Source organism: Lampetra fluviatilis, chromosome 60 (genome assembly GCF_964198595.1).
Source record: "Lampetra fluviatilis chromosome 60, kcLamFluv1.1, whole genome shotgun sequence".
NCBI lineage: Eukaryota > Metazoa > Chordata > Hyperoartia > Petromyzontiformes > Petromyzontidae > Lampetra > Lampetra fluviatilis.
In genome coordinates this window covers 7396662-7421558 of record NC_136334.1, presented here as the reverse complement: position 1 = coordinate 7421558, position 24897 = coordinate 7396662, and the positions used below count along the sequence as shown (strand labels likewise).

At 56.9% G+C, this 24897-nt stretch overlaps 1 protein-coding gene across 1 annotated transcript in view; it reads left to right on the top strand.

The window, feature by feature from the left end:
- The first annotated feature begins 214 nt into the window (after nt 1-214).
- HMGXB3 (HMG-box containing 3) overlaps nt 215-24897 on the top strand; it is a 40806-nt gene continuing 16123 nt past the window's right edge. The window contains 14 exon segments of the mRNA XM_078881125.1: nt 215-410; nt 9291-9396; nt 11345-11596; nt 12566-12734; nt 13905-14142; nt 16603-16705; nt 17388-17553; nt 17735-17809; nt 18637-18882; nt 19747-19800; nt 21234-21425; nt 21965-22089; nt 23781-23874; nt 24768-24830. Of these exon segments, the coding sequence (XP_078737251.1) occupies nt 11376-11596; nt 12566-12734; nt 13905-14142; nt 16603-16705; nt 17388-17553; nt 17735-17809; nt 18637-18882; nt 19747-19800; nt 21234-21425; nt 21965-22089; nt 23781-23874; nt 24768-24830 (1746 nt within the window). The 5' untranslated portion in view covers nt 215-410; nt 9291-9396; nt 11345-11375.

Here is a 24897-nt window from a genome sequence, read left to right as displayed (position 1 = left end):
TTTACGTTGCCCTCCACCGGTTTATAAAAAAAAATCTGTTAAATATTTATTTACACTGCAGAAATCCGATGACCTACAAAGCGCTTTATTTGTGTTTGGACATCCCCCCACCCCACAAACGTCGCCGGCCATTGGCCCGAGGTCACGTGCTCCCCCGCGCGTCGCCCAATGAGAGCGCGGCATTGCCCACCCCCCCCACCCACCCCCACCACCGCTTATCCGCATTGGGATTTCGTAAGCGGCCGCTTTGCTGCCTTCGAGAAGAACGCCATCGAAGCTGTTGGCGGCGTTTGACGGCCTCGCTCGCCACCATCGCCGCCGCCTCTCGCCCTCCCGCTCGAGTGGACGAGCAGCCTCCCCACCCCGCACCTTCCGCGCCAACTCCGGCGGACGTCCTCGGCCCCGTCGCGGTAACGGCGAGACGCGAATAGAACGAGTCGCGGCTTTCGCGGCCTCTGTTGAGTAACGCGAGCGCCCATTGGCTGAGCCGCCCCCTCCCCCCCACCACCACCGGCCGCGGTGACGTCACCGGCCATGTGTGTCACCAGCAGCAGGCAGGCTCGATCCACTGCTGTGTGTCACCAGCAGCAGGCTCTGTCCACTGCTGCCTGACACTAACAGCAGCAGGCTCGATCCACTGCTGCGTGTCACCAGCAGCAGGCTCTGTCCACTGCTGCGTGACACTAACAGCAGCAGGCTCGATCCACTGCTGCGTGTCACCAGCAGCAGGCTCTGTCCACTGCTGTGTGTCACCAGCAGCAGGCTCGATCCACTGCTGCGTGTCACCAGCAGCAGGCTCTGTCCACTGCTGCGTGTCACCAGCAGCAGGCTCGATCCACTGCTGCGTGTCACCAGCAGCAGGCTCTGTCCACTGCTGCGTGTCACCAGCAGCAGGCTCGATCCACTGCTGCGTGTCACCAGCAGCAGGCTCTGTCTCCTGCTGCGTGACACTAACAGCAGCAGGCTCTGTCTCCTGCTGCGTGACACTAACAGCAGCAGGCTCTGTCTCCTGCTGTGTGACACTAACAGCAGCAGGCTCTGTCTCCTGCTGCGTGACACTAACAGCAGCAGGCTCTGTCTCCTGCTGTGTGACACTAACAGCAGCAGGCTCTGTCCACTGCTGTGTGACACTAACAGCAGCAGGCTCTGTCTACTGCTGAGTGACACTAACAGCAGCAGGCTCTGTCTCCTGCTGTGTGACACTAACAGCAGCAGGCTCTGTCCACTGCTGTGTGACACTAACAGCAGCAGGCTCTGTCCACTGCTGTGTGACACTAACAGCAGCAGGCTCTGTCCACTGCTGTGTGACACTAACAGCAGCAGGCTCTGTCTACTGCTGAGTGACACTAACAGCAGCAGGCTCTGTCCACTGCTGTCTGACACTAACAGCAGCAGGCTCTGTCCACTGCTGCGTGACACTAACAGCAGCAGGCTCTGTCTCCTGCTGTGTGACACTAACAGCAGCAGGCTCTGTCTACTGCTGAGTGACACTAACAGCAGCAGGCTCTGTCCACTGCTGCGTGACACTAACAGCAGCAGGCTCTGTCCACTGCTGAGTGACACTAACAGCAGCAGGCTCTGTCTCCTGCTGCGTGACACTAACAGCAGCAGGCTCTGTCTACTGCTGCGTGACACTAACAGCAGCAGGCTCTGTCTACTGCTGTGTGACACTAACAGCAGCAGGCTCTGTCCACTGCTGAGTGACACTAACAGCAGCAGGCTCTGTCTACTGCTGCGTGACACTAACAGCAGCAGGCTCTGTCCACTGCTGAGTGACACTAACAGCAGCAGGCTCTGTCCACTGCTGCGTGACACTAACAGCAGCAGGCTCTGTCTACTGCTGCGTGACACTAACAGCAGCAGGCTCTGTCTACTGCTGCGTGTCACCAGCAGCAGGCTCTGTCTACTGCTGCGTGACACTAACAGCAGCAGGCTCTGCCCACTGCTGCGTGTCACCAGCAGCAGGCTCTGTCCACTGCTGCGTGACACTAACAGCAGCAGGCTCTGTCCACTGCTGCGTGTCACCAGCAGCAGGCTCTGTCCACTGCTGCGTGTCACCAGCAGCAGGCTCTGTCTACTGCTGCGTGACACCAGCAGCAGGCTCTGTCCACTGCTGCGTGTCACCAGCAGCAGGCTCTGTCCACTGCTGTGTGTCACCAGCAGCAGGCTCTGTCCACTGCTGCGTGTCACCAGCAGCAGGCTCTGTCCACTGCTGCGTGTCACCAGCAGCAGGCTCTGTCCACTGCTGCGTGTCACCAGCAGCAGGCTCTGTCTACTGCTGCGTGACACCAGCAGCAGGCTCTGTCCACTGCTGCGTGTCACCAGCAGCAGGCTCTGTCCACTGCTGTGTGTCACCAGCAGCAGGCTCTGTCCACTGCTGCGTGTCACCAGCAGCAGGCTCGATCCACTGCTGCGTGTCACCAGCAGCAGGCTCTGTCTACTGCTGCGTGACACCAGCAGCAGGCTCTGTCCACTGCTGCGTGTCACCAGCAGCAGGCTCGATCCACTGCTGCGTGTCACCAGCAGCAGGCTCTGTCTACTGCTGCGTGTCACCAGCAGCAGGCTCTGTCCACTGCTGCGTGTCACCAGCAGCAGGCTCTGTCTACTGCTGTGTGACACTAACAGCAGCAGGCTCTGTCTACTGCTGAGTGACACTAACAGCAGCAGGCTCTGTCCACTGCTGCGTGACACTAACAGCAGCAGGCTCTGTCTACTGCTGTGTGACACTAACAGCAGCAGGCTCTGTCTCCTGCTGTGTGACACTAACAGCAGCAGGCTCTGTCTACTGCTGCGTGACACTAACAGCAGCAGGCTCTGTCCACTGCTGTGTGACACTAACAGCAGCAGGCTCTGTCCACTGCTGAGTGACACTAACAGCAGCAGGCTCTGTCTCCTGCTGAGTGACACTAACAGCAGCAGGCTCTGTCTCCTGCTGAGTGACACTAACAGCAGCAGACTCTGTCTCCTGCTGAGTGACACTAACAGCAGCAGGCTCTGTCTACTGCTGCGTGACACTAACAGCAGCAGACTCTGTCTCCTGCTGAGTGACACTAACAGCAGCAGGCTCTGTCTCCTGCTGTGTGACACTAACAGCAGCAGGCTCTGTCCACTGCTGAGTGACACTAACAGCAGCAGGCTCTGTCCACTGCTGTGTGACACTAACAGCAGCAGGCTCTGTCTACTGCTGAGTGACACTAACAGCAGCAGGCTCTGTCCACTGCTGAGTGACACTAACAGCAGCAGGCTCTGTCCACTGCTGTGTGACACTAACAGCAGCAGGCTCTGTCCACTGCTGTGTGACACTAACAGCAGCAGGCTCTGTCTACTGCTGAGTGACACTAACAGCAGCAGGCTCTGTCCACTGCTGAGTGACACTAACAGCAGCAGGCTCTGTCCACTGCTGAGTGACACTAACAGCAGCAGGCTCTGTCTCCTGCTGTGTGACACTAACAGCAGCAGGCTCTGTCTCCTGCTGTGTGACACTAACAGCAGCAGGCTCTGTCTCCTGCTGCGTGACACTAACAGCAGCAGGCTCTGTCCACTGCTGTGTGACACTAACAGCAGCAGGCTCTGTCTCCTGCTGTGTGACACTAACAGCAGCAGGCTCTGTCTACTGCTGAGTGACACTAACAGCAGCAGGCTCTGTCTACTGCTGAGTGACACTAACAGCAGCAGGCTCTGTCTACTGCTGAGTGACACTAACAGCAGCAGGCTCTGTCTCCTGCTGTGTGACACTAACAGCAGCAGGCTCTGTCTACTGCTGTGTGACACTAACAGCAGCAGGCTCTGTCTCCTGCTGAGTGACACTAACAGCAGCAGGCTCTGTCTCCTGCTGAGTGACACTAACAGCAGCAGGCTCTGTCTACTGCTGAGTGACACTAACAGCAGCAGGCTCTGTCTACTGCTGAGTGACACTAACAGCAGCAGGCTCTGTCTACTGCTGCGTGACACTAACAGCAGCAGGCTCTGTCTCCTGCTGTGTGACACTAACAGCAGCAGGCTCTGTCTACTGCTGTGTGACACTAACAGCAGCAGGCTCTGTCTCCTGCTGTGTGACACTAACAGCAGCAGGCTCTGTCTCCTGCTGTGTGACACTAACAGCAGCAGGCTCTGTCTCCTGCTGTGTGACACTAACAGCAGCAGGCTCTGTCTCCTGCTGCGTGACACTAACAGCAGCAGGCTCTGTCTACTGCTGCGTGACACTAACAGCAGCAGGCTCTGTCTCCTGCTGAGTGACACTAACAGCAGCAGGCTCTGTCTACTGCTGAGTGACACTAACAGCAGCAGGCTCTGTCTACTGCTGTGTGACACTAACAGCAGCAGGCTCTGTCTCCTGCTGTGTGACACTAACAGCAGCAGGCTCTGTCCACTGCTGAGTGACACTAACAGCAGCAGGCTCTGTCTACTGCTGAGTGACACTAACAGCAGCAGGCTCTGTCTCCTGCTGTGTGACACTAACAGCAGCAGGCTCTGTCTACTGCTGAGTGACACTAACAGCAGCAGGCTCTGTCTCCTGCTGTGTGACACTAACAGCAGCAGGCTCTGTCTCCTGCTGCGTGACACTAACAGCAGCAGGCTCTGTCTACTGCTGAGTGACACTAACAGCAGCAGGCTCTGTCTCCTGCTGAGTGACACTAACAGCAGCAGGCTCTGTCTCCTGCTGAGTGACACTAACAGCAGCAGGCTCTGTCTCCTGCTGAGTGACACTAACAGCAGCAGGCTCTGTCTCCTGCTGCGTGACACTAACAGCAGCAGGCTCTGTCTCCTGCTGAGTGACACTAACAGCAGCAGGCTCTGTCTCCTGCTGAGTGACACTAACAGCAGCAGGCTCTGTCTCCTGCTGAGTGACACTAACAGCAGCAGGCTCTGTCTCCTGCTGAGTGACACTAACAGCAGCAGGCTCTGTCTCCTGCTGAGTGACACTAACAGCAGCAGGCTCTGTCTCCTGCTGAGTGACACTAACAGCAGCAGGCTCTGTCTACTGCTGTGTGACACTAACAGCAGCAGGCTCTGTCCACTGCTGTGTGACACTAACAGCAGCAGGCTCTGTCTACTGCTGTGTGACACTAACAGCAGCAGGCTCTGTCTACTGCTGTGTGACACTAACAGCAGCAGGCTCTGTCTACTGCTGTGTGACACTAACAGCAGCAGACTCTGTCTCCTGCTGTGTGACACTAACAGCAGCAGGCTCTGTCTCCTGCTGTGTGACACTAACAGCAGCAGGCTCTGTCCACTGCTGAGTGACACTAACAGCAGCAGGCTCTGTCTCCTGCTGCGTGACACTAACAGCAGCAGGCTCTGTCCACTGCTGAGTGACACTAACAGCAGCAGGCTCTGTCTCCTGCTGCGTGACACTAACAGCAGCAGGCTCTGTCTACTGCTGCGTGACACTAACAGCAGCAGGCTCTGTCTACTGCTGCGTGACACTAACAGCAGCAGGCTCTGTCTCCTGCTGAGTGACACTAACAGCAGCAGGCTCTGTCTACTGCTGCGTGACACTAACAGCAGCAGGCTCTGTCTACTGCTGCGTGACACTAACAGCAGCAGGCTCTGTCTCCTGCTGAGTGACACTAACAGCAGCAGGCTCTGTCTCCTGCTGCGTGACACTAACAGCAGCAGGCTCTGTCTCCTGCTGCGTGACACTAACAGCAGCAGGCTCTGTCTCCTGCTGTGTGACACTAACAGCAGCAGGCTCTGTCTCCTGCTGAGTGACACTAACAGCAGCAGGCTCTGTCTACTGCTGCGTGACACTAACAGCAGCAGGCTCTGTCTACTGCTGCGTGACACTAACAGCAGCAGGCTCTGTCCACTGCTGCGTGACACTAACAGCAGCAGGCTCTGTCTACTGCTGCGTGACACTAACAGCAGCAGGCTCTGTCTACTGCTGCGTGACACTAACAGCAGCAGGCTCTGTCTACTGCTGCGTGACACTAACAGCAGCAGGCTCTGTCTACTGCTGCGTGACACTAACAGCAGCAGGCTCTGTCTACTGCTGCGTGACACTAACAGCAGCAGGCTCTGTCTACTGCTGCGTGACACTAACAGCAGCAGGCTCTGTCTACTGCTGCGTGACACTAACAGCAGCAGGCTCTGTCCACTGCTGCGTGACACTAACAGCAGCAGGCTCTGTCCACTGCTGCGTGACACTAACAGCAGCAGGCTCTGTCTACTGCTGCGTGACACTAACAGCAGCAGGCTCTGTCCACTGCTGCGTGACACTAACAGCAGCAGGCTCTGTCTACTGCTGCGTGACACTAACAGCAGCAGGCTCTGTCCACTGCTGCGTGACACTAACAGCAGCAGGCTCTGTCTACTGCTGAGTGACACTAACAGCAGCAGACTCTGTCTACTGCTGAGTGACACTAACAGCAGCAGGCTCTGTCTCCTGCTGCGTGACACTAACAGCAGCAGGCTCTGTCTCCTGCTGAGTGACACTAACAGCAGCAGGCTCTGTCTCCTGCTGAGTGACACTAACAGCAGCAGGCTCTGTCCACTGCTGAGTGACACTAACAGCAGCAGGCTCTGTCTCCTGCTGCGTGACACTAACAGCAGCAGGCTCTGTCTACTGCTGCGTGACACTAACAGCAGCAGGCTCTGTCTCCTGCTGTGTGACACTAACAGCAGCAGGCTCTGTCTCCTGCTGTGTGACACTAACAGCAGCAGGCTCTGTCCACTGCTGAGTGACACTAACAGCAGCAGGCTCTGTTTACTGCTGAGTGACACTAACAGCAGCAGGCTCTGTCTACTGCTGAGTGACACTAACAGCAGCAGGCTCTGTCTCCTGCTGTGTGACACTAACAGCAGCAGGCTCTGTCTCCTGCTGAGTGACACTAACAGCAGCAGGCTCTGTCTCCTGCTGAGTGACACTAACAGCAGCAGGCTCTGTCTCCTGCTGAGTGACACTAACAGCAGCAGGCTCTGTCTCCTGCTGAGTGACACTAACAGCAGCAGGCTCTGTCTCCTGCTGTGTGACACTAACAGCAGCAGGCTCTGTCTCCTGCTGAGTGACACTAACAGCAGCAGGCTCTGTCTCCTGCTGCGTGACACTAACAGCAGCAGGCTCTGTCTCCTGCTGCGTGACACTAACAGCAGCAGGCTCTGTCTCCTGCTGTGTGACACTAACAGCAGCAGGCTCTGTCTCCTGCTGCGTGACACTAACAGCAGAAGGCTCTGTCTACTGCTGCGTGTCACCAGCAGCAGGCTCTGTCCACTGCTGCGTGACACCAGCAGCAGGCTCTGTCCACTGCTGCGTGTCACCAGCAGCAGGCTCTGTCTACTGCTGCGTGACACTAACAGCAGCAGGCTCTGTCCACTGCTGCGTGACACCAGCAGCAGGCTCTGTCCACTGCTGCGTGTCACCAGCAGCAGGCTCTGTCTACTGCTGTGTGACACCAGCAGCAGGCTCTGTCCACTGCTGCGTGACACTAACAGCAGCAGGCTCTGTCTACTGCTGCGTGTCACCAGCAGCAGGCTCTGTCCACTGCTGTGTGACACTAACAGCAGCAGGCTCTGTCCACTGCTGCGTGTCACCAGCAGCAGGCTCTGTCTACTGCTGTGTGACACCAGCAGCAGGCTCTGTCCACTGCTGCGTGACACTAACAGCAGCAGGCTCTGTCTACTGCTGTGTGACACCAGCAGCAGGCTCTGTCCACTGCTGTGTGACACTAACAGCAGCAGGCTCTGTCCACTGCTGCGTGTCACCAGCAGCAGGCTCTGTCTACTGCTGCGTGTCACCAGCAGCAGGCTCTGTCTACTGCTGCATGACACTAACAGCAGCAGGCTCTGTCCACTGCTGCGTGTCACCAGCAGCAGGCTCTGTCTACTGCTGCGTGTCACCAGCAGCAGGCTCTGTCTACTGCTGCGTGTCACCAGCAGCAGGCTCTGTCTACTGCTGCGTGACACCAGCAGCAGGCTCTGTCTACTGCTGGTGTCACCAGCAGCAGGCTCTGTCCACTGCTGTGTGACACTACCAGCAGCAGGCTCTGTCCACTGCTGCGTGTCACCAGCAGCAGGCTCTGTCCACTGCTGTGTGACACCAGCAGCAGGCTCTGTCCACTGCTGTGTGACACCAGCAGCAGGCTCTGTCCACTGCTGCGTGACACCAGCAGCAGGCTCTGTCTACTGCTGAGTCTCACTAGCAGCAGGCTCTGTCCACTGCTGCGTGTCACCAGCAGCAGGCTCTGTCCACTGCTGTGTGACACCAGCAGCAGGCTCTGTCTACTGCTGCGTGACACCAGCAGCAGGCTCTGTCCACTGCTGCGTGTCACCAGCAGCAGGCTCTGTCCACTGCTGCGTGTCACCAGCAGCAGGCTCTGTCTACTGCTGCGTGACACCAGCAGCAGGCTCTGTCCACTGCTGCGTGTCACCAGCAGCAGGCTCTGTCCACTGCTGCGTGACACCAGCAGCAGGCTCTGTCCACTGCTGCGTGTCACCAGCAGCAGGCTCTGTCTACTGCTGCGTGTCACCAGCAGCAGGCTCTGTCTACTGCTGCGTGTCACCATCAGCAGGCTCTGTCTACTGCTGCGTTTCACCAGCAGCAGGCTCTGTCCACTGCTGTGTGACACCAGCAGCAGGCTCTGTCCACTGCTGCGTTTCACCAGCAGCAGGCTCTGTCCACTGCTGTGTGACACCAGCAGCAGGCTCTGTCCACTGCTGTGTGACACTACCAGCAGCAGGCTCTGTCCACTGCTGAGTCTCACTAGCAGCAGGCTCTGTCCACTGCTGTGTGACACCAGCAGCAGGCTCTGTCCACTGCTGCGTGTCACCAGCAGCAGGCTCTGTCCACTGCTGTGTGACACCAGCAGCAGGCTCTGTCTACTGCTGAGTCTCACTAGCAGCAGGCTCTGTCCACTGCTGCGTGTCACCAGCAGCAGGCTCTGTCCACTGCTGCGTGACACCAGCAGCAGGCTCTGTCTACTGCTGCGTGTCACCAGCAGCAGGCTCTGTCCACTGCTGCGTGACACCAGCAGCAGGCTCTGTCTACTGCTGCGTGTCACCAGCAGCAGGCTCTGTCCACTGCTGCGTGTCACCAGCAGCAGGCTCTGTCCACTGCTGTGTGACACTAACAGCAGCAGGCTCTGTCCACTGCTGCGTGACACCAGCAGCAGGCTCTGTCTACTGCTGCGTGCCTGCAGCAGGCAGGGTATATCTAGCAGTACTTGGCCAGCAAGGTTAACGACACATTAATATATCTATATATATAAAATCGCAAATCTGTCTGTCTCTCCGTCTGTCTGTCTGTGTGTGTGTCTGTCTGTGTGTGTGTCTGTGTGTCGCCGGACCATACGCAGTTTCATTGGACGGCGGTTGTTCCTGGCAACGGGCATTCGCTGCGGGGTGGACGCCATTTTTTATTCCCATTAAAAATATGCGCACGCATTAACACGCGACTCTGAGGTAAATTCATCAAAGTTTCACGTCCTCTTCACTCCCCCCCCACCACAATGTGTGCAATTACTATTATAGGGTCGGTAGATTATAAAATTATAGCGATTAGACAGTATTATTGTAGCGCGGGGGGGGGGGGGGGGGTAACGGCCCCGGTACCCAGTCTCAGCCGGGTGGGCAATCTAGGCGAGGCCGGAGGCTCTGCACGGTACTAGGCCTCGACACCCCACCACACTATAGGCCCTACATATTACTGCACAGCGGCCGAGGAGATCGTGCCGGGGGGGGGGCAGGGGTAGCAGCCCATCTGTGTATATATGTAAGGTTATTAAGAAATATATTTTTCACCCGGGCAACGCTGGGTACTTCTGCTAGTGTATAGATATTTACGCGATCTAACCCAGAAAATAACCTCTATTATGGTTGGTACTCTCTGTTTTTTTCGGTAAAGTCACGTGGGTGAAAAATATTAAATAATAAAAAAATGAAAACAACAAAATTAAATCTCACGACGTTTCGGAAGCAACACAAGCATCCGTCATCAGGTGTGACCGCTCCAGCAAAATGAAAATAACTAGATTAAAATAATAATAAATGAAAATAACAAAATTAAATCAAGAAAATATTTTTTGCTGTGGCTGTCCTACCTGATGACGGAGGCTTGTGTTGCTTTCGAAACGTCGTGATGAAATTTTGTTGTTTTATTTATTTATTTTATATTTTCTACCCACGTGACCTTTACCGAAAAAACCAAACAGTATGGATCCCCTCAGTCACGAAAACTTAAAATTTAAAACTTTTATGGTTGACATTGGGCGCGATAGTCTACGTGTCAAACCTACGTGTTTTAAACAAGGCTAACAACACTCCGTTAACTAAACTACTTTTTGATAATTGGTTTTTTACCATTTTATCTGGCAACAAAACTGACACCTTTTTTTACAAGGAGTCATTTTTGCATAGACCACAATACCTGCAGTCATAATGCAAACAAAAAACACAACTCTGATAATGTATGCACTGTCCTTGAAGTTGATTGGTCCACACCCGAGACAGCTTTCCTTAGAGCCTAGTCTCACATGGCGTCATCTGGTGTGAATTCTTATGGGTAGTGACGACGATGACAACGATGATGATGACGACGATGATGATGACGACGACGATGACGACAACAATGATGACGACTGACGACAACAATGATGATGACGATGATGATGACGACAATGATGATGACGACGATGATGATGACGACGATGATGATGAAGACGACGATGATGATGAAGACGACGATGACGAAGATGACGACGACGACGATGACGTCATCGTTATCATCGTCTATGACAATGATAACGATGACGACGATGATGACGATGACGACGATGAAGATAATGACGACAATGACGTCGACGATGACGTCATCATTATCCACGACGATGACGACGATGACGACGATGACGACGATGATGACGATGACGACGATGACGACGACGATGACGACGATGATGATGAAGACGACGATGATGATGAAGACGACGATGACGAAGATGACGACGACGACGATGACGTCATCATCATCATCGTCTATGACGATGACGACGATGAAGATAATGACGATGACGTCGACGATGACGTCATCATTATCATCCACGACGATGATAACGATGACGACGATGATGACGATGATGACGATGATGACGACGACGACGATGATGACGATGATGACGACGATGACGACGATGATAATGATGATGACAATGACGACGATGACGATAATGATGACGATGATAACGACGACGACGATGACGACGATGATGATGATGACGACGATGACGATGATGACCATGACGATGATGACGACGATAACGACGATGACAATGATGACGATGATAATCTCCCAACGCGTTGCACGAATCGAGTCCAAAGCTGCTGCACCTTCCTCGCCCCGTCCCTCTCGCAGGACCGAGTCATGAGCCGGTGAGGCTGTCGCCATGGAGACGGACGACATCACCTTCGTGACGGAGGAGGTGGAGAGCGGTTACCACGGTTACGCGGAGACCCCCGGCGGCGTGGATGTGGGGGGCGCCCTCCCCGCCGGGGCCTCCCCCTCCCCCTCGGGGGCTGGGGGGGAGGGGGAGGGGGGGGAGGAGGTCCACAGGAAACGGCGACCTCGGGGCCACGGTGACCCCGACAGGAAGGGAAAGAGACCCCGGTGAGATGGGAGCCTGAGTCTGGCTCCGTGAGCCACGGTGATTGACAATGAGCCCTATAGGAGTCTTAGTCTGGCTCCGTGAGCCTCGGTGATTAACACTGAACCCTGTGGGAGCCTGAGTCTGGCTCCGTGAGCCTCGGTGAGCCACGGTGATTGACACTGATCCCTGTGGGAGCCTGAGTCTGTGAGCCTCGGTGATTAACACTGAACCCTTTGGGAGCCTGAGTCTGGTTCTGTGAGTCTCAGTGATTGATAATGAGCCCTATAGGAACCTGAGTCTGGCTCTGTGAGCCCCGGTGATTGATAATGAGCCCTATAGGAACCTGAGTCTGGCTCTGTGAGCCCCGGTGATTGATAATGAGCCCTATAGGAACCTGAGTCTGGCTCTGTGAGCCCCGGTGATTGATAATGAGCCCTATAGGAACCTCAGTCTGGCTCTGTGAGCCTCGGTGATTGATAATGAGCCCCGGTGATTGATAATGAGCCCTATAGGAACCTGAGTCTGGCTCTGTGAGCCTCGGTGATTGATAATGAGCCTTATAGGAACCTGAGTCTGGCTCTGTGAGCCTCGGTGATTGATAATGAGCCCTATAGGAACCTGAGTCTGGCTCTGTGAGCCTCGGCGATTAACAGTCTGTTTGGGCTACATGATGGATCTGTGCGTGCGCGCGCTGCGCTATGAACCCAGTAACTCAGGTTCGATTCCCGCTCACGGCCAACACCAGTGACGATTATCTGAACCGGTCCTGGGCCTCCCCTAGGTCGACTCAGCCTGAAATGAGTACCCGGTGCGGTGTGTAAATATCGCCACTGGGGAGACAAAGGCGGCCGGGCGTGGTGCTGGCCACCCACCCCCTCGTGTGCCGTTCCGGCCTTCATAGGTGCTCGCTAACAGCACTTGCCCCTACAGCCTGTTAAGGCTATACGGGGGATCTTTATCTTTGTGTGCGCGTGTGTGTGTGTCGGCAGGCCGGCGTACCTGCATTACTACACGGAGGCTCACGCTCGAGTCCGCCGCCTGCACCCGGAGCTGCCGCGCTCGGAGATCAACCGGCGCGTGAGCGAGGGCTGGCGCCGGCTGGCGGTGGGGGAGCGTGACGTGTACCTGCAGCGCGCGCACGCCGAGAGGGCGCGTGCCGTGAGACTCACACGGACTCACGTAGAGGCTCGTGAACAGAGAGACTCGTGAACAGAGACTCACACGGACTCACGTAGAGACTCGCAACAGAGAGACTCGTGAATGGAGACTCACACGGACTCGCGTAGAGACTCGTACGCAGACTCGCGTAGAGACTCGCTGCAGAGAGACTCGAAACAGAGACTCACACGGACTCACGTAGAGACTCGCAACAGAGAGCCTTGTGAATGGAGACTCACACGGACTCACGTAGAGACTCGCACGCAGACTCGTGTAGAGACTCGCTACAGAGAGACTCGAAACAGAGACTCACACGGACTCACGTAGAGACTCGCACGCAGACTCGCGTAGAGACTCGCTACAGAGAGACTCGAAACAGAGACTCACACGGACTCACGTAGAGACTCGCAACAGAGAGCCTTGTGAATGGAGACTCACACGGACTCACGTAGAGACTCGCACGCAGACTCGTGTAGAGACTCGCTACAGAGAGACTCGAAACAGAGACTCACACGCACTCACGTAGAGACTCATGAACAGAGAGACTCGAAACAGAGACTCACACGGACTCACGTAGAGACTCTCTACAGAGAGACTCATGAACAGAGACTCACACGGACTCACGTAGAGACTCATGAACAGAGACTCGCACAGACACGTACTCGCACGGATTCGCACAGAGACACGCGCACAGAGAGACACGCACGGACTAACAGAGACACAGACTCGCACAGAGAGACTCGCGCAGAGAGACACGCACAGACTCACACGGACACAGACTCGCACAGAGAGACTCGCACAGACTCACACGGACACAGACTCGCGCAGAGAGACTCGCACAGACTCACACGGACACAGACTCGCGCAGAGAGACACGCACAGACTCACACGGACACAGACTCGCACAGAGAGACTCGCACAGACTCACACGGACACAGACTCGCGCAGAGAGACACGCACAGACTCACACGGACACAGACTCGCACAGAGAGACTCGCGCACAGGCCTCCACGCAGAAACTCGTAAACAGAGATTTGCACGCGCACAAACCCGCACACGTACGCACGCGTACACACGGACACGTTATCACCACCGCCACCGCCATCGCCAGCACTGACCGCGTGTCCCTGTGTCCCGCACGCCCCTCGCTCCTCCGCTGCCCCCCCACAGTCCACGCCCGCCACCGCGGGGGGGGCCCTGTCCGTGTCCGCGGCCCCCTCCCCCGAGCCCCCCACGACCTCGCCGCTCCCTGGATTCCGCCGCATCCTCCCGCGATCCGTCTACCTCGTCATCCCGGCGGCGGCGGGGGGGGGCAAGGGGGGTTGGCGCGGGGGCCCCGGGGACAGCGGGAGGGGCGGTGCCGTGGCCGGGGGTCAGGTGCCCGCGTGGGAGGAGGCGGCGGTCGGAGGTGAGAGGGCGGTTACCTCCGCGTGACCTCCGCGTGACCCCGTGACACGGTCGCCAACTTTGCGTTGTCGGCAGCAGCGTCATCGTCGCAACAGCGTAGTCAGCAGCATCGCCATCATCGTCACAAATTGTTACCGTCATCAACATCGCCACCATCACCACCATCACCACCATCACCACCATTGTCACCATAAGAAAATCAAAGTCAAAGGTCTCCTCTATAGCCTTAACAGGCTGTTGGGGCAAGTGCTGTTAGCGAGCACCTATTAAGGCCAGCACGGCGCACGAGGTGGTTGGGTTGCCAGCACGACGCCCGGCCGCCTTTGTCTCCCCAGTGGTGACGTTTACATACCGCTACACCAGGTACTCATTTGAGGCTGAGTGAATCTCAGGGAGGCCCAGGACCAGTTCAGATAATCGTCACCGGTGTTGGCCGTGGGCGGGAATCGAACTCGAGTCGCCGGGTTCGTAGTGCAGTCATCAACATCGTCATCATCATCGTCATCATCATCGTCATTACCATCGTCACTTTCCATTATTCATAATCAAGGTTTGTTGGGTTAGATTGTGTAAGTATGAATGTGTCGTAACCCTCCACCACCCGACACAGCCAATTTGCCAGAATCGTCGGATGATGTTGTTTGATGTTGTTACCAGTGAAGCGTCGTGCTACTCAAATTGTAGATGTTGTGGATGTTCTCTCCAACACACCGGTGGGCTGAAGTAGTACACTACACTACACACTACACTACACACTACGTTACACACTACACTATACACTACACACGACACTATACACTGCACTATACACTGCACTATACACTGCACTATACACTACTATACACTACTACACTATACACTACTATACACTACACTATACACACTACACTACACACTACACTATACACTACACTATACACACTACACTACACTATACACTACACTATTTTACACACTACACTATACACTACACTACACTATACACTAGATAATACATTACACTACACACTAGACTACACACTAGACTACACACTATAAACTACACTACACACTACATTACACACTACACTACCACACTAGTAACTAATTGGCTGTGTCCGGTGGTTGAGGGTTACGACACATTTGTACTTACGCGATCGAACCCAACTAAACCTTGATTATGAATGATATTGGTCGTAAAATCCTGCGACTTCGTGTTAAACTCGCCATTACCATCTAGAGACCACTTCGCTCTATAACTCTTTTCCAGGCGACGTGGCTTGCGTGGACAATTCTAGAGCGTTGGAACCTCCTTTGCCAGTAGCAAAATATGATCATATGTCAGTTTTGTTGCCAGATAAAATGGAAAAAACAACAATGATCATATTCTAGAGCAGCCGAAAACTCTGATGTTGATTCGAAATGTGGACGGGGAAAAAAACCGGGGGACCCGGGAGGAAAACAATCCCATGGGGAGAACACGCACATGCTCTACGTACGTATGGGGCCGTCCATAAATGACGTCATGCACCTAGGGGGGGGGGGTCAGACATTTGTGACGATGTGTGACGAGGGGGGGGGGGGGTTGAGAAATGTGACGTCACGTCAAAATACGCAACTTTAAATAAATATCGATTTAAAGCTTTCGTGACTGCAGGGATTCATCTTCTTGGTTCTTTCGGTAAAGTCACGTAGAAGGGAAGTAATAAAATAATAAAAATAAAACATAATAAAATAATTATCACGACGTTTCGGCCACAACGCAAGCAGCCGTCCTCAGGTGAAGAACAGGTCTGTCGGAAAGACAGCGTCTGAATGAATGAAAAATATTAAACAAATGGGTTCATTCAGACGCTGTCTTTCCGACAGATCTGTTCTTCACCTGAGAACGGCTGCTTGTGTTGTGGCCGAAACATCGTGATAATTATTTTATTATGTTTTATTTTTATTATTTTATTATTTCCCTTCTATGTGACTTTACCGAAAGAACCAAGAAGATTAACTTTAAATAAATCTAGACAACACATTCTACTTCATTAAATATACTTTTCAATAAATGTTTTCTCCTACAACATCAGAGTGCAGCGCCACATTAAATGCGCACTACAATGACAATAGTTTAAAGCGATTCGAAGCATGTTTTATTTTTGGGGGAGGGGGGCAGAGCTTTGTGACGTCATATTTGAGGGGGGGGGGGGGTCTGACTTTTTGTGACGCCGTGTGACGAGGGGTGGGGGGGGGTAAAAAATCGTCCAAAATCGCGTGACGTCATTTATGGACGGGCCCCTATGTTGAACTTCTTTCGCACCGTGCGTTGCCCACCGCGCTAATCGGAGGAGGCTACGCGGCAGGTGTCGGGGTCGAACCCACGACCTCCTGCGTACCAGGCGAGGGAGTTAGCGCCTCGTCGCGCCCCATCGCCGCCATCCCCGGCCTCATGGCGTGTGGCCGCGTGTCTCTGCGCGTGCGTGCGACGTCACAGCCGTGGTGGAGGCCGACGCTGCTACCCAGAGTGCCGTGCAGAGCGTCCTGGTGTCACCGCCGCGGAGCGGCTCGGAGAGGGGCCACGGCACCACCCCATCCTCGTGCGTCTCACCAACCCCCCCGCGGCACACTACAAAGACCCCCGCCCCCGTGTAGCCTTCACAGACTGTAGGGGCAAGTGCTGTTAGCGAGTAGCACCTATGAAGGCCGGCACGGCGCACGAGGGGGTGGGTGGCCAGCACCACGCCCGGCCGCGCCTTTGTCTCCCCAACCGCACCAGGTACTCGTTTGAGGCCGAGTCGACCTAGGGGAGGCCCAGGAGCGCTTCAAATAATCGTCACTGCTGTTGGCTGCGGGCGGGAATCGAACTCGGGGTCACCGGGTTCTTAGCGCAGCGTAGCGTTGACGGTTCCACGACCCGTCCACTGCACCGCACCCGACACACGCCATCATCACGCCGCACACTGTCCCCCCATGCCAGATGTACAGACAGATGTACGGCAAGACGGACAGATGGGCATACACACAGATGGACAGATAGCCAGATGGACAGATGAACAGACAGATGTACGGCAAGACGGACAGATGGGCATACACACAGATGGACAGATAGCCAGATGGACAGATGAACAGACAGATGCACAATCAGATAGATGGACAGACAGATTGACAAACGAATGGTAAGAGCCAATATTGTCACCCTAGTTGTCATCAATTGTTCCTGAGCCCCTGACCCCCCCCCACCCCCCCACCCCCATCTCACCGAGTCGCCGCCCCCCACAGCACCGCGGAGGTGGGGGGCCCCCCACGCCGGCCGGAGCGGGGTCTGGAGGTGGTCGTCATGGAGACGCTGCCCCCACCGCCCCCTCCCCACGAGGGGGGTGGCACGGAGGGGGCCGTCGCCCCCGTCCACGTGCCGGGGTTTGCCGGCACGCACAGCGCACCGCCGGTAAGGGGGGGGGGGGGGGTGAGGTGGGGTGGGGGGGGTGGCACACGGGAGTGGGGGTGGGGCTAGAGATTGGGGGACTGTGTAAGGATTGTGCCCCATTGATACCCATTGGCCCCCCCCTATAACCCCCACTTGACCCCACTGTGACCCCACTGTGACCCCTGCGTGACCCCCCGTGCAGGTGGAGGAGTCCAGGGCCCAGTTCATCCTGGTGCCCGTGAGCAGCGCCGCTCAGGACGGACACACGCCCGCCAAGGTGGGCCGCGTCACGCTCTCTCCGCTGCTGCAGCAGCAGCAGCAGTAGCAGCAGCAGCAGCAGCATCATTATCAACAACATCGTCATGAACAGCGTCATCGGTAGCATCATCATCAGCGTCATTATCAGCATCATCATCATCATCATCGTCGGCAGCAGCAGCAGCGACATCATCATCAGCGCGATTGGCAGCATCAGCAGCAGCAGCAGCAACATTATCAACAACATCGTCATGAACAGCGTCATCGGTAGCATCATCATCGTCATTATCAGCATCATCAGGAGCATCATCATCATCATCGCCAGCATCATCAGCACTTTAGGCAGCACCGTCAGTTGTGAATCGCAAAGAGAACGCGGCCATTATGAACCCCATGAGACGGACACCCTGACCCAGGGCCCAAACTCGGGTGGCAGTGGCTACGCTGCTGCACGCTGACACTTGTCGTGATCCAGCGCGTTGGAGGCAGCAGCGAGGGTGGGTGGATCACTCGCAGCAGGAGGAGGAGCTGTACCCCTGGCTCTGCCAGGAGAGGGCGGTACAGCAAAGTGTGGACTCATCTCTTATCTGTTCCGTCCGTATGGGATCGAGCGTTTCCCCCTCGCACGCGCGGGTTTTACTCCGGGCGCTCCGGCTTTACTCCCACGCGTATCAGGCGCTCGTCAATTGAGCGGTAACAACCTTGGCACACGTAGAGGACCGCAGAGCTTGGGCGGTGCCGGCGGCTGCTCACCACCGCGTGGAAAAATTTCGCTCGGCGCGCCGTGTCGTGCTGAAAGCAAATGTCGTGCTGAAAGCAAATGTCGATGCGGCCTCCCGTCCGCAGGCCACGGGGAAGTCGACGTACACGCGGCGAGGCCGTGGCAGCTGCCCCGGCGCGGGCTGCTGCTTCGGCTACGTCACGCGGCACAAGCCGCCCGTGTGCCCGCACTGCGGCACGTGGCTCGGGGGCAAGTGGGTGCCGAGGGCCGGCGCCCGCAGGGCCCCCGCGGCCGCGGCGGCGGCGGTGGCCGCCGCCGCCGGCGGTGGAGGAGGAGGCGGCAAGGGCGGAGCGGAGCTTGCGGTCGCGAAGGTATCGGCGGGCAGAGGCACCGGCGTCATTGTCGCCGTCATCGCGAGCGTCGTCTCCACCGTCACCACCACCATCATCGTCGTCGGCACGACCATCGTCATTGTCTCACCCCCCGTCTCCCCCCTTGTCTCTCCCCGTGTCTCTTCCCCCGTGTCTCTCCCCCCATCTCCCCCCGTGTCTCCCCGCGTGTCTCTCCCCCTGCCTCCCCCCATCTCCCCCCGTGTCTCTCCCCCCGTCTCCCTCCGTGTCTCTCCCCGTGTCTGTCCCCCCGCCTCCCCACGTGTCTCTCCCCCCGTCTCCCCCCGTGTCTCTCCCTCCGTCTCCCCCCGTGTCTCTCCCGCTGTCTCCCCCCGTGTGTCTCTCCCCGTCTCCCCCCGTGTCTCTCCCCCCGTCTTTCCCCGTGTCTCTCCCCCTGCCTCCCCCCGTGTCTCTCTCCCCTGCCTCCCCCCATCTCCCCCCGTGTCTCTCCCCCCGTCTCCCTCCGTGTCTCTCCCCGTGTCTGTCCCCCCGCCTCCCCCCGTGTCTCTCCCCCCGCCTCCCCACGTGTCTCTCCCCCCGTGTCTCTCCCTCCGTCTCCCCCCGTGTCTCTCCCCCTGTCTCCCCCCGTGTGTCTCTCCCCGTCTCCCCCCGTGTCTCTCCCCCCGTCTTTCCCCTGTCTCTCCCCCTGCCTCCCCCCGTGTCTCTCCCCCTGTCTCCCCGCGTGTCTCTCCCCCCGCCTCCCCGCGTGTCTCTCTCCCCTGCCTCCCCGCGTGTCTCTCTCCCCTGTCTCCCCGCGTGTCTCTCCCCCCGCCTCCCCGCGTGTCTCTCTCCCCTGCCTCCCCCCGTGTCTCTCTCCCCGTCTCCCCGCGTGTCTCCCCAACCCAGCGTTTGTGTTTAGGAAGCCTGCCCGTGACCGCCGTGTTTGACGTCTCCATGCAGGTAGGAACTCCCCCCCCACCCCCCCCTCTCCACCTCCGCGTGCGCTAGGCTCGTAGTGCTCACTCAGCTCCACCAGCTGCGACGACAAATCTTGCACGGGGTTAAGACGAGCGGGGTGGCCAGCCTGCAGCGGGCCGAGAGTAACCCGGGAGCTCTGCGAAGAGCCGAGTTTGACGTTTTGTCAATCGAAGAGAGAGAGAGAGGGAGAGAGCGAGAAAACGCGACATGTAAACAAAGGCAAGCCGGGGTCTTCAGCGCTGGTACAACGGGCGTCGCCGATTGGCTGACGGCGTGGCTCGGCGCCACTTAGAAGCCCTCTGATTGGCCGTAACGTGAACACGTGTTCCCGTTGGGATGTTTCGCGTGAGTCGAAACCACGGGGGGGGGGAGGGGTGTCCTATGGGAGGTGAAACGTGAACCGGAAAACCGTCGGCCGATGTCGCTGTTAAGCGAATTATCGCACGACTTCAATTCGTTATTCTTTGGGTCTTTCGGTAAAGCCACGCAGGTAGAAAAAATCTTCCAAATGATAACAACGTCACAAGCAATCGTCTTCAAATGATAACAATATCACAAGCAATCGTCTTCAAATGATAACAATATCACAAGCAGTCGTCTTCACCTGAAGACGACTGCTTGTGACATTGTTATCATTTGGATGATTTTTTCTACCCACGTGGCTTTACCCAAAGACCCAAACGATAACAAATCCCTGCAGTCACGAAAGCTTCAAGTCGAGATTCGATTCATTATCCGCTGCTGCCGCCGCTGTTCCGGCACGTTCCACGTCACGCCCCTCCGATGGAGGCCCACGCGGCTACCGAGACCCCTAGTAGCCACCGCCGGCATGCGGTGCGATTCCGGCCTCGCCAGAGGTCGCAACCGGGTACCCGATACCCGTACCCTACCCGATACCCGGCTACCCGTACCCGGCCAGGTACGGGTAGCCATTTGCGACCCTGGTGCGGCCGGGTACGGGTAGGCCGTGAGTCACTGGTGAGTCACCGTTTGTCACTCATTTCCCAACGTCTTGACTCTTCTCACAATTCAAGTTCCTAGAATCAACCCACCCGGGCCTGCAACATGGCTTCATCCCAGAGGTCGCAATCGGGTACCCGATACCCGTACCCTACCCGATACCCGGCCGGGTACGGGTAGCCGGGTATCGGGTAGGGTACGGGTAGCCGTTTGCGACCCTGGTGCGGCCGGGTACGGGTAAGGAATCAAAACCCGTTTGCGACCTCTGACCCTCGCTCCTGCCGGCGCCGGCGTGGAGGAGGAGGAGGAGACGGAGCGGCAAAACGGGTGCGGATCTGGTGGCGGCTCGTGGGTTGGGTGCCGCGGGGGAGTAGGCCTCAATCCAGCGGCGGTTAGACCCCGGCCCGCTGTCGACGCCGATGACGGTGGTGACGTGCGTGCGTGTCTCTCGGCAGCTGCACGGAGCCGAGGCTTCCTCGGGGAGTGGCGGCGAGCCCCTCACCGGACCCCCGACACCCGCCGGTTCGGCAGAACACAACCAGGCCGCCGCCGCCGCCGCTGGGCTGATGGTCGCCACGGTGACGGGAGCCGAGGGAGCGGCGTTGCACCAGGGGCCTCCGGCGTCGCCGCCGCCCGACGGGATGATGGTACGTTGCCGTGCCATGATCACGTGTGATCACGTGTGATCACGTGTGATGACGTGTGATGACGTGTGATGACGTGTGATCACGTGTGATCACGTGTGATGACGTGTGATGACGTGTGTTCACGTGTGATCACGTGTGATCACGTGTGATCACGTGTGCGCTCGCTGCGCTATAAACCCGGCAACCCGGGTTCGATTCCCGCTCACGGCCAACACCGGTGACGATTGTTTGAACCGGTCCTGGGCCCCTCCCCTAGGTCGACTCGGCCTCAAATAAGTGCCTGGTGCGGTGTGTAGTAAACATCGTCACTGGGGAGACAAAGGCGGCCGGGCGTGGTGCTGGCCACTCTCCCCCTCGTGTGCCGTGCCGGCCTTCATAGGTGCTCGCTAACAGCACTTGCTCCTACAGTCTGTTAAAGGATGAGAGAACACGCGCAGGGCAGAGACATCGTCATCACCATGGCAATGATCTTCAGCTAGCAGTGGATAGACCAACGCCGACGACGATGACGATGGTGGTGGTTGTGTTGCACTTGACAGAACGGCAAAGACCCGGGCGCCCCCGCCTCTCACCCCCCGATCCTCCTGGCCGCAGTGCACGCTGGGAAGGGTTCAGCCGAGGTCGCGCGGGTGCCGCCCGTTCTTCCGTCGGGGCCGAGGGTCAGGTACGCGCCCCTAGCCTGGCGCGGGCGGCGTCGGCTTGTGCTTCGCTCGCGAGGGGCGTGTTGACGTGGACGCGGGAGCGGCGGCGCCGCGGTTAGCGCGCCGCGGGCACGGATCCCCTCCCCCCTCTTCCCCCCTCCCTCCTCCTCCCCCCTCCCTCCTCTTCCCCCCCGGTGGTTGAACTCTCCCTGTGGTTGAACTCTCTCCCTTTGTGGTTGAACTCTCTCCCTGAGGTTGAACTCTCTCTCTGTGGTTGAACTCTCTCCCTGTGGTTGAACTCTCTCCCTGAGGTTGAACTCTCTCCCTGTGGTTGAACTCTCCCTCTGTGGTTGAACTCTCTCCCTGTGGTTGAACTCTCTCTCTGTGGTTGAACTCTCCCTCTGTGGTTGAACTCTCTCCCTGAGGTTGAACTCTCTCTCTGTGGTTGAACTCTCTCCCTGTGGTTGAACTCTCTCCCTGAGGTTGAACTCTCTCCCTGTGGTTGAACTCTCCCTCTGTGGTTGAACTCTCTCCCTGTGGTTGAACTCTCTCTCTGTGGTTGAACTCTCCCTCTGTGGTTGAACTCTCTCCCTGTGGTTGAACTCTCTCCCTGAGGTTGAACTCTCTCCCTGTGGTTGAACTCTCCCTCTGAGGTTGAACTCTCTCCCTAAGGTTGAACTCTCTCCCTGAGGTTGAACTCTCTCTCTGAGGTTGAACTCTCTCCCTGAGGTTGAACTCTCCCTGAGGTTGAACTCTCTCTCTGAGGTTGAACTCTCTCCCTGAGGTTGAACTCTCTCCCTGAGGTTGAACTCTCTCCCTGAGGTTGAACTCTCTCCCTGAGGTTGAACTCTCTCTGTGGTTGAACTCTCTCTCTGAGGTTGAACTCTCTCCCTGAGGTTGAACTCTCTCTCTGTGGTTGAACTCTCTCCCTGTGGTTGAACTCTCTCCCTGTGGTTGAACTCTCTCTCTGTGGTTGAACTCTCTCTGAGGTTGAACTCTCTCCCTGAGGTTGAACTCTCCCTGAGGTTGAACTCTCTCCCTGAGGTTGAACTCTCTCCCTGAGGTTGAACTCTCCCTGAGGTTGAACTCTCTCCCTGAGGTTGAACTCTCTCCCTGAGGTTGAACTCTCTCTCTGTGGTTGAACTCTCCCTGAGGTTGAACTCTCTCCCTGAGGTTGAACTCTCTCCCTGAGGTTGAACTCTCTCCCTGAGGTTGAACTCTCCCTGAGGTTGAACTCTCTCCCTGAGGTTGAACTCTCTCCCTGAGGTTGAACTCTCTCCCTGAGGTTGAACTCTCTCCCTGTGGTTGAACTCTCGCCCTGAGGTTGAACTCTCGCCCTGTGGTTGAACTCTCTCCCTGAGGTTGAACTCTCGCCCTGAGGTTGAACTCTCTCCCTGAGGTTGAACTCTCTCCCTGAGGTTGAACTCTCTCTCTGTGGTTGAACTCTCCCTGAGGTTGAACTCTCTCCCTGAGGTTGAACTCTCTCCCTGAGGTTGAACTCTCTCCCTGAGGTTGAACTCTCCCTGAGGTTAAACTCTCTCCCTGAGGTTGAACTCTCTCCCTGAGGTTGAACTCTCTCCCTGAGGTTGAACTCTCTCCCTGTGGTTGAACTCTCGCCCTGAGGTTGAACTCTCGCCCTGTGGTTGAACTCTCACCTCGTGGTTGAACTCTCACCTCGTGGTTGACCTCTCCCCTTGTGGTTGAACTCTCGCAGCCCGGCCGGTGGCGGCCGCGTGGCGTTGAGGCCGATCGCCAAGGAGCCCTCGGCCAGAAATCACCGCAGGCACTTCTCAGCGTCGTCGCCCAGGGCAAGCGACAACATCGCACACGCGTCACCACCATCGCCACCACCACCGTCATCACTGCTGTCGTCACCGCCATCGTCACCGCCATCGTCACCACCATAGTCACCACCACCACCGCCATCGTCACCACCGCCATCGTCACCACCATCGTCGTCACCGCCGTCATCACTGCCATCGTCACCACCATAGTCACCACCACCACCGCCATCGTCACCACCGCCATCGTCACCACCATCGTCGTCACCGCCGTCATCACTGCCATCGTCACCACCGCCATCGTCACCACCGCCATCGTCACCACCGCCATCGTCACCACTGCCACCGTCACAACCACCACCATCGTCACAACCATCACCACCGCCATCGTCACCACCGCCATCGTCACCACCACCACCATCGTCACCACCACCACCACCATCGTCACCACCACTGCCATCGTCACTACCACCATCGTCACCATCGTCACCACCACCATCGTCACCACCACCATCGTCACCACCACCATCGTCACCATCGTCACCATCGTCACCACCGTTGTCACCACCGCCTCCAGTAGTCCACATCACGCACACCAACTTCACCATCGCCACCATCACCACAACCACAACAGTGATCATGGTCAAAATTGCTACCATCGCAGTCGGCATCATCATCAACACAGCCATCCCCATCACATTCTCAACATCATCATCACCATCAATGATACATTCAACATCATTGTCAGCAGTGAACATCATCGTCATGATCATCATCGTCAACATCATCATCATCATCACCACAGACACCATGACCACCATCACCACCACCACCACAACAGCCTGCCTGTCTGCCTGTCTGTCTGTGTGCCATGTGCCTGCGTGTGTGTGTATGATGTTTGTCTGTGTGTGTGTGTGCAGCCAGTACAGCTCATCGCAGGAACACCACCAGTCCGTGGAATGTTTGACAACTTCGCAATACAGGTGTGGTGTGTGCGTGTGCGTGTGTGTGTGCGTGTGTGTGCGTGTGCGTGCGTGTGCGTGCGTGTGC